This window comes from Mercenaria mercenaria, chromosome 5, assembly GCF_021730395.1.
Source record: "Mercenaria mercenaria strain notata chromosome 5, MADL_Memer_1, whole genome shotgun sequence".
Classification (NCBI taxonomy): domain Eukaryota; kingdom Metazoa; phylum Mollusca; class Bivalvia; order Venerida; family Veneridae; genus Mercenaria; species Mercenaria mercenaria.
This window is the reverse complement of record NC_069365.1, coordinates 47819016-47829323: the sequence shown is the minus strand read 5'-3', so window position 1 is coordinate 47829323 and position 10308 is coordinate 47819016. Positions and strand designations below refer to the sequence as shown.

Here is a 10308-nt window from a genome sequence, read left to right as displayed (position 1 = left end):
ATGGAAATTTATCAATCAGTTTGCTAACCAGTCTAACTCAATACTATTCCGAATCTGACACTTCCGCTTCCTTTTTAGCCGAAAACTAAACATGGCGCAGGGCAAAAATAAAAGGCTCACGAAAGGAGGCAAAAAGGGTGCAAAGAAAAAGATGTACGTCCTTTAACGTTAAATATTTAGTGACACAGATTTCTTCCTAATTAAACAGAATAGTTTTAAATGTAGATGTTTAATTTTTAACCTGGATTATCGCGGATTGAAGACGCAAGTCTACAAGCCCCATACAAGTGAACACAGCTAAAATAGTAGTTTTCAGTATTTTTCTCCCTTCAGCATGTAAAGGGGGAGAATAAACCTTTAAAATTTTGGGAGAGGGGGTCAATTAAGACTTGCATCTGTCCATCTGAACAATTTTAAGTGTTGAAGTATTTAACAGAGTCGTCAAACCTATTCAGCATTTTAAGTAGATCACCTGGTGTTTTAATTTGGATCTCGCAGACAGACCAGAGTTAAGGCCCATGACTTAGTCATAAATGTGTGTGAAAAGGGCTTTAAAGTCTGTTGCAGGGATCTGAAGTATTTGACCTAGGATTATGAAACACTGCAGGATTATTATTCAGCATTAGTCAAACAATATGACAGTTGTATATTTATGGGTTCGAGCCCCACTGGGGTCACAACTGCACCTCTCGTATGACACCAGTACTTGCTTTTCCTGGAAGCGGACTCGAAAGTGGTTTAAATAAGCTTGAAGCTTTCATCACTGTCAAGTTAAAACAAATTGGTATATATAAACTAAAATATGCATAAGTGCATAAAGGTTTGTGTCCCATGTATCTCAAAATGTACTTCAGTGTTCCCATGGATTCAAGTACATACATATACAGTGGTTGGGAAAGAAATTTTTGCAATGTGAAAACCCCCCCTTGGCCATGAAATTAATTGGGTATTTTCAAATTTAATGGGGCTTTTTAATTTCAGTGAAAAATATCAACAAGAAAATTAAAAAAAACATGAATTACTAAAACATAATCAATTGGCTATTAAAAGAAAAAGCATGGTTGACTGTAAAATCCACTATGACAGTGCTCACAGCCCACACAATAATGACAATTGTAATTATATAACTATAACAAAATCTGATGCATCCAAAACACATATTCTTTCTAAAAATTTCTCTAGTTTTCACTTTCTGTTATAAAATTGTTACATAATCAACTTACAATAATTTTTAATAAAGAAATACAGAAATTAAAATGTAATGCAATGCAAATCTGATTTATTTATATTCGAAATCTAATTCATTCTGTTGCTACTGTTATGATAAATAAAATGTCAGACTTAAAAACAGCAACGACATCAGCCATTTCTTTGACACCAGTATGTCGCCCCGACGGTGGTCTTTTTCACCATGCTTAAAAATGCGAGATATTCATTTCAAATATGCAAACCAAAGAAAACTAATCATGGCTTATACTAATAGATATACCTTTCTAATGATACCTGGCTGAAAATAAAATTCACATTTTTACTGGTTGAAATCATCAATACATTTCTTATTTTTATAAATTCTCGGCAACTGCGGAATGCAGAAAGTACGGCCAACCTGTGACGTAAAGAGATTTTTCTAACAAACATTTTGATTGGATCGCTGCATCAAATTGTAAATGGAAATGCCTAGGAAAGCAATTTAAATAGCATAGGTTACTATTAGGTATCGCAGGACGCATCAGCGACTCGGTCTCGATTCAATACTATTTTTGTCACAGTGTTGGCTTCACGTGACTGAATAATTTATTGCAGTACCTATTGTAAAGCCATCATATGGTATATTTTTTACCGAATTTTTTGACTTCTATAGTTCTTTTTCTGTCTGTATTTTTTCGCATTTTATTGGAATTTCAATGGGTTATTTTTTGACTGAATGTGCGAAATCGTGCATTTCACCCTCTTTTTTCCAAGCCACTGCATATATGTGAAACATGCACAAAACAGAAAAAAAACATACAGACTTTAAAACTTAAGTGTTTTTGGAATTCTGCATGTATTAAATTATATTTTTTGTACCTTGATAAAAAGTCGAGCGGGTTAATTGGCTTTTCTACAAAAAGAAACCAGTAATGATGTAATTTATGTGTGTCTAATAAAGAACGTTGATCAATTAGACTAGGGTACGCATGCTTTTTTCGTGCACGCTTTCTTTCACCGCTGAAAAACATGAATCGTGGCTGCCGGACAGATACCAATGAACAATCGTCACAGTTAACAATTTGTCGGCTCCTTCCGTTTTAAATTGCAGTAGGCGGAAAAAATACTTCTAGCCGCTTAACCAATTAGTATTCGCCTTCCAATGAAATTGGGCAGACTCGAAAGCGTGCAGACGTCGGCCCGCCATAAAGAATCAGTATGTTATTATGTCTCCCACCACAATGGTGTGGGAGACATATTGATTTACTCCAGTCTGTCTGTCTGTCTGTCACAAAGCTTGTCCGCACTCTTTAAGTCGAACATTTCTCGTCTGATCTTCACCAAAATGTGTTTGACCATAAGACCTCGGCCAGGTTCAATAACTAGCCAAATCCGCCCAGGCACTTTTGAATTATGGCCCTTGTATTACTGATTGAGTCCACTCGTTCAAGCTGTCTAACTGGGTCCATTCATCTAAGCCATCTAAAGAAACTAGACATTTTTCATAGGGGCAGTTGTGGGAGACATGCGCTTTTCTCAAAAGCATCTTTAGTTTCCTTCGTAATTAATCGGCGTAATTTGATCTTTTATATAAATTATCACGACGGATCATTATCTCTTGTTTGTAATATTGGTCTGTGCTGTTATTCACAAATTTCAGGCACATTTTAAAACTACAGACAATTTATTTTTTTATTTGCTTTTGTGTAAATGGTAAAAGAATAAAGTTGAAAAGTTAATACATTTAGAGATCGTCGCTACGGAGATGTGTTTATATACATTAGATAGGAGTTAACAAATTGTGATATCGTTTTGGCGATCTGGTCGAGTTATGAAAACTTTTTCTTTTTTTTTCAAAAATATTTTTGATGGCGATTAATCTACATTTAACTATCTCAGTTTAAACTGTATTTATTTCCACAAATTGTATATACAAACATGAGTACTATATTTGAGCCGTGCCATGAGAAAACCAACATAGTGGGTTTGCGACCAGCATGGATCCAGACCAGCCTGCGCATCCGCGCAGTCTGGTCAGGCTCCATGCTGTTCGCTTTTAAAGCCTACTGGAATTGGAGAAACTGTTAGCGAACAGCATGGATCCTGACCAGACTGCGCGGATGCGCAGGCTGGTCTGGATCCTTGCTGGTCGCAAACCCACTATGTTGGTTTTCTCATGGCACGGCTCATTTAATTTAACAAAGTTTGATAAGGCCTTTTATTTTTGATCTTTCGGTTTACGGAACCGCCGCTCAAAAAAACGTGTTTCCAGAAAGAAAAAAAAAAATGGAAAAACGTGATTTTTTTATTTCCTCCTCTATGACATGAAAGCTTGCAGAAGAAAAAATGCATCGCGTATTCCAAAAAGAAAAAAAAAGTCTCGTTCTTCGAATATCCATCACGGCGAACGAGTCAAATCAACATTAGGAATTCCTATAATTCTATTTTTAAACTTCATATCTTATGCATGACGTAAACGTCCAATGAAAATTTCCAATATATACTGCGCCCAATCAGCATGCTTGTTACGCAATTTACGAAACGTTTAAAAATGGCTGCGCCCAGGCTGTATTATTTCCAAAGTTTTGAAGTAATTTTAATGAAAATGCAAGAACATTCAAAGTTGCGACGTAGTGCTTTCCTGAAAAAATAGCCAATTGTCGGTGATATGCAGTCTGTATTTAGTATACAACTATGTGTATGGTAACTGTCGTTACAATAGGGCAATGCTTATTACGGTGATTCTATGCACCGCTTATTACGCGAACTTGAAAGCATTTTTCCCGAAAAATATCATTTAAATACACAATGATGACAGTATTTTTGTTTGATGATATAAACTGGTACTGGGGACATTAAAACTGTGTAATTGTAAGGCCCGGTAAGCAAACGTTTAGCCTGTACAGCTTTTTGGCGTCCGGTAACCTATTTGTTTATAAGTTATGAATTACGTATTTTTAATGAAATTATTGTACGTTATATATTAACATCAGATTAATGTTGATTATAGATGTAATTACTGTCTTTTCCAATGTAGCTGTGCAGTAGATGTGGCAAGACAAATATTGACTAACAGAATTTTCAAAGATCATTGCAAAGATGAACTGTTGTGTTACATTAGGCCTATTCATAAAATAAATTAACAAATACCAAGAAAACCATATGACTTTATGAGGAAAGGCAAGGCTTCCAGTTAACAGACATAGGCTAGGTGTCTGTTTACCAGATGGCTAGACACTTCCTATTCATAACACTTAAAAAGATAATTGCTTATTAGGCACAGTGCATGTTGTCATATAGCTGTACCCCTAAGTTTCAGACTGGGTCCATAAACAGCCAAGATGCTTGAAAGCTGCTGAGTGTAAAATCATATATCCATGGGTTTAAGATCTGACAGTGTTGTTCAAATGTGGGGAATATTAGATTCTTCCATCTGTTGTTTTAACAGAAGGTATTAATTTCAGTCAGTGTTTAACATGTAGCAGTGTGTATATAATGTATATAATTAGTCTATGATATCGATTGTCCGATTAGCTCAGTTGGTAGAGCATCTGACTTGCAAGCAGAAGGTCGCAGGTTCGAGTCCTGTATCGGGCTGCACATTTTTCCGCTCCTATTACATTGGTGCCGTGAGTGTGGTGACTAGCCTTGGAATCCTAGAGCTAGGGTGAAGCAATGGCTGGGTTAGTCAAAAGAACCTGAGTTTGTCTTTGAAAAAAAGGAAAGAGGAATGTAGCAGTGTGTATATAATGTATATAATTTGTCTATGATATCGATTGTCCGATTAGCTCAGTTGGTAGAGCATCTGACTTGCAAGCAGAAGGTCGCAGGTTCGAGTCCTGTATCGGGCTGCACATTTTTCCGCTCCTATTACAAACATATGACTTCTATGTTTCCAATCATTTAGTTTGTGAGAATATATGCAGTTTTTATGTATAGTACAGTCCTTTCAAGAAAAATGTTACAGCTACCTGCCCAGCTGTATATTAATGTAATTTCACAGAAATACCAAAACAAATTTTTTTCTCAAGCTGCTATGACAAGCCCCAAGGCTCATTTTTAATCAAATATAACCAAGGTCACAAGTATATTTGCAGGAAAAAGCATCAAAAGTGGGAAAGAAGATTATAACACTGCAGCCTGTGTGATGTTGTGTAGAATTTACCCATATTCCTTTCAAAGGTCCGTTTCCTACGGAGAAAAAAAATTCTAATTCTGTTTTTTAATTTTATTTTTTTTCCCCTCGTCCTACGACCTTGTGTCATCCTGGCGGTTCGTAAACCAAAAAATAAAAAAATAATGGCCTAAAAAGACATTACATCAATCAAAATAGTACAAACAAACAAAGAAATTTTTAATCAAATCATGGATTGGAAAACAAGCTACTTTAAACTTATATGAGTTCCGCTCCATATTTAACTATCTTCTTAGGAAGTAGCGTTCAAAAAGAGGATAAACATTAGAAATTTCGAAACAGTTGTTTTTCCATGTTTTCTTAGTAACGATATGTTGAAGGCATGCTAGGCTACATTACCTTTTACCTTACCTGCTGGGATGCCAAACAAAAACTTCCTGCGAGCCCAAATATAGTGTATGCTTGCACCCCCAGTGTTCATAGAAAACCCCCAGATTTTGAAACTGGTCAGTCACAGGGAGTGCAAAAAAAACTCAGAGAAAAAATGTTGTGGGAACACTGTACTTGACCTAGAGTCATAACACAGAGGATTGTTATAAATATTATATAGCATGAGACTGGCTAGACAAGTGAAAAATACACAAGTGCTTAACAGTTTGTTTTGCATATATCTAAAAAAATGTTTACCTAGTTGTAGAGTTGTGAAACCATTTACAGTGACAGGAAGTGGGGCTCCTATGTCCTATGAATACACTCTTTATATGAATACATTATATTTTGTAGAGTGGACCCTTTCACCAAGAAAGACTGGTATGATGTGAAGGCGCCATCAATGTTTAATATCCGCCAGATTGGAAAAACCCTTGTTACCAGAACACAGGGTACAAGTAAGTAATTCCTGAAAGTTCATACCTAAATTTATATGTATACACTGAGCTGCATTTATGAGATATATACATTTAACTTGCTTTTTGATAAAATAACTGTAAATATCAGTTAGTGGTATAATTCATTCTTGAGATTATGCAAGAGGATTAATTGTTGTGTATTTACATTCACACTTAGGGTTAGGGGTGGTGAACAAGTGGAATCAGACCAACACCGATGTAGTTTGGGAAAAATGCTCTCGGAATTTATCTTAATTGGGAAAATTTGAAAATTACCATAAAATATAATTATAAAGGTGCCTTTTGTGAGTAATATTTCAAAATGTTGGGTTACATTTTAATAATTGTTCAACAGTATATTATAACTGTTGTTTACATAACCAAAATTAACAGATAAAGTAACAGACTCTTGTGAAACAGTAAAAACAAGGAAAATTAATAATCTTTAGGGGAAAAATATACAATCATGTACTGTCTTACTTTTGGACTGTCTGTTACCGGAGGTAGATTTATAGTCTGAAAAGGTCCTGGGAATAATGTAACAAGTGCCCAAATTTAAAATGCTGTTGCATCAAGTCATATAATATTTAGAAGTTTAGTAAACTGCTTGTTTATCTATTAACAGAAATTGCCTCTGACGGACTGAAGGGTCGTGTATTTGAAGTGTCACTAGCTGATCTACAGAACGATGAGATCACCTTCAGAAAGTTTAAACTTGTTGCTGAAGATGTTCAAGGCCGCAACGTTCTTACAAACTTCCACGGCATGGACTTGACCAGAGATAAGCTGTGTTCCATGGTGAAGAAGTGGCAGTCACTGATTGAAGCCCATGTTGATGTGAAGACCACAGATGGCTACTTGTTGCGTATGTTTGCCATTGGGTTCACAAAGAAGAAGCCATACCAGGTCAAAAAGACCTGCTATGCCCAACATGCACAGGTAGGTATCTGATATTCTTTGTGTAACAACACTTATTTCAAGCTCTAATTAGAGCTTTATAAGCATTTAATGTTAACAATACCAGGAAAGCATGCGAGTTTTCTGTTGAGTTAGATATTAAGGACCTCTGTATTTCAGTCGTGAATCAATGAGTTTGTTTCTAAGGCTTTTGTTTGCTTTTAAGGACGGTTCAGGGTCCATGCAAGGGGGGAATTTAGCATGATTTTTAAAAACAATTCTTTGGAGGGGGAATTTCAGTAATACCAAAGGCTAGAACAAAATGCAAACAAATACAAACATTCTTTTCAACTTTACTGACCCAAATCTGAATTCTGTCAATTATAAATTCTGCTGTATGAATTCTGCCAATTATAAACTCTGCTGACTCGAATTACATTATTTTTACGGAAACAGAAACTACGCTTGTAACAATGTTTCTAAGAAGGACTGATAGTTGCCTGTTACAATGTTACGAAAGTCCTTGTTTTGAAAATTGTGAAATGGAAAATGCAGAAAATATGATTGAAGATCATCTTCATTCTTAAAATCTCAGCTTTTAGTTTGAATTTTTCACCTGCAGTTACAAGTACTGGTATGTGAGCTTAGATTTGAACCCTGGAATATGACATATTATCAGTATCATGTCCAACAAGTACTTGTTTGGTATAAAATGCATCTTTATATTAGAAACAAAACAATCCTGATAAACATTTCAGATCAAGCTGATCAGAAAGAAGATGGTTGACATTATCACAAGAGAAGTCTCTGCTAATGACATGAAAGAGGTTGTCAACAAACTGTAAGTGATAGGAACTATGATGTACTTGATATTACCTGTAAAAAAGCCTAGAAGGATTGTACATGTATTTGTAGGCATACAAGGTCTTAGAGGGCTGATTAAAAATAATTACAGGTTTTCTTCATCAAATGGCTTGTTCAACCCCTGTAATTCTGTGCTCATTGTGACTGATATGAGAGGCCTTTATGGGCCAAGCCAAGTGTATATGGTAACTGACTCCAGTTCACTTGCCTGTGTCCTCCTGTAGATTAAAGTTCACTCTGTTCATATGAGAAATGTTAGTGGTTCTATGCTAGTGCTTTTGAAATGGTGTTAGAGGGGCATCTGTGGTCTTCCTTAAACAGTAAAGCTGGAAAGTTACCTTATGACCAGAAACATGTCGTTGTGACTTGAAAAACAGTTTTTGATAAAATATTCACAAGAGTCGATACAGCAGACCTATCAAATATTATTTAGTTATTTTTCGTTCACAGATTTAAAAAAACTTTCAAGTCAGCTCATGTTTATGTCTTGTTACATAGCAGGTTAAATAGAAAGTGTAATGTACAATTTTATATATGCAGGATCCCAGACAGCATTGGTAAAGACATTGAGAAGGCCTGCCAGGGAATCTATCCTCTCCATGATGTCTACATCAGAAAGGTCAAAGTCCTCAAAAAACCAAAATTTGATGGTAAGATTATGACAGTGAACATAAAATTATTTATGTTATGCCTTTAAAAGACTTTACCTCACCTGAAGTAAGGGTCTAGGATGAGTTATTGGTATAAGTGGGATGCTCTTGCATCTTTTGTCAGCATTTTACTAGAAGTAAAAACTTGAGAAACACTTGATGGATGATCACCAAAGTGTCTCTCGACTTTTTAGCTTGGCTAAGCATTGAGCTTTTAGGAATGTTCAGTGTCTGTTGTCCACAGTTTGTGTAAGTCAGTTGTAGCAACCACATTCGGATGATTCCTAAACAATCTTGAAGTTGGATTAGGTAAATGCAGACACTCGTAGCATCAACTTTTTGTCAGCCATAATGCCTCAGTCAGGTTTCGTAATATATTTGATCGGACCAGATGGTGAATGGTCACTGAAATCATGAAGCAAGCAATATTATGACGTGCCTGTGTCGGGTATACTGGATAATGACGTAATTGAATGAAAGTGTAAAATAAAATTCCTACAGGAAATGAACAGAGATTAAGGAAATGGATCAAAAGTGGATGTTTGACAATATGTTTTGAATTATAGAACTTAGAAGGAAAAGTATTAAATGGCAACAATTTCAGGATAAATTACCCCAGCTTCTCTGTCAGTGACCAATTTTTGGACAGCTACAGCATTGAAGTATATAGGAGTTGCATTATTCAAAGCAAACTTTTACCAGAAATGCCAGGTTAAAATGAAGATACTTTGTGTAGCATTAAAATTAGTACCCCTATTTTACATAAAACTCCCTCGTGGAGTGCTTCCAGGGTGGACTACTAGTCATGTTCCCCTTGATGGATATTTAGCAAACTTTTCGAGAAACTTCATCTTCAAATGAACTTTTCCCAAATTTTATGAAATCTCAGTGGTGAGAAATTTATTGCAGTTAGGAATGTAGTTGGTTAAGGTCACTGACTTCGAATCATTTGCTCCTCACCATTGAATGTGGGTTCAAGCCTCCTTTGGGGTGTTGAATTTTTCATGTGAGGAAGCCATCCAGATGGCTTATGGAAGGTTGGTGGTTTTACCCAGGTGCCCACCCAAGACAAAATAATGCATGGAGGTGCTCCTGGGGGTCTTCCTCCACTGTCAGAACCTGGAAAGTTACCATATAATATGACTTTAATATTGTGTCTGTGTGACATTAGACCCAGCAAAAAGAAATGCCATTGAACCTGCCTTATCTGTCACCTTACTAAGCAGCCAGCCAGCTTAACTCCCAAATTGACTTTCTGTTGTATTGTCAACTGTCTTAAGCATCCACCTACCATAAGGAGCCAGATTTTGTTGCATCCTTGGCTGACTGCTTAAGACAAGTTTGACTAGTAGATTAATGCCAGCCGTGACAACTCTTGAAGGCACCAAAACCGTAAGGTTTTCATAGTTAGCTTGAAATAAAAGGAAATTTGAATGTTGCAGGATTTAGTTAAGCCTATGATTTGATTGTTAAATGAACTGTATCTTTGTTTTACAGTTGGAAAGCTGATGGAAATGCACGGTGAGGGTGGAGCCAAGACTGTGGTCACAGAAACAGGAGAGAAGATCGAGAGAGGAGATGGCTTTGAGCCGCCAGTACTTGACTCTGTATAGGCTGTGTACAATAAACTGTTATGAGGCAATGAAAATAAAGAGAAAAATCCTTACATTTGTGTTGTCTTGCAACA

At 36.2% G+C, this 10308-nt stretch overlaps 1 protein-coding gene across 1 annotated transcript; it reads left to right on the top strand.

Annotated features, from left to right (window-relative positions):
- The first annotated feature begins 3 nt into the window (after window positions 1-3).
- Window positions 4-10287, top strand: LOC123557128 (40S ribosomal protein S3a). Its single transcript, XM_045348406.2, has 6 exons — window positions 4-153; window positions 6107-6210; window positions 6836-7149; window positions 7866-7948; window positions 8512-8621; window positions 10119-10287. The coding sequence occupies exons 1-6, from the start codon at window positions 92-94 to the stop codon at window positions 10232-10234; spliced, it is 789 nt and encodes a 262-aa protein (XP_045204341.2). The 5' UTR covers window positions 4-91; the 3' UTR covers window positions 10235-10287.
- The last annotated feature ends 21 nt before the right edge of the window (window positions 10288-10308 follow it).

Coding starts and splice junctions, on each gene's coding strand:
- LOC123557128 (XM_045348406.2), top strand. CDS start 92: ATGGCGCAGGGCAAAAATAAAAGGCTCACGAAAGGAGGCAAAAAGGGT. Junction 6,211..6,835: donor TACCAGAACACAGGGTACAA/GTAAGTAATTCC, acceptor ATCTATTAACAG/AAATTGCCTCTGACGGACTG. Junction 8,622..10,118: donor CAAAAAACCAAAATTTGATG/GTAAGATTATGA, acceptor TTTGTTTTACAG/TTGGAAAGCTGATGGAAATG.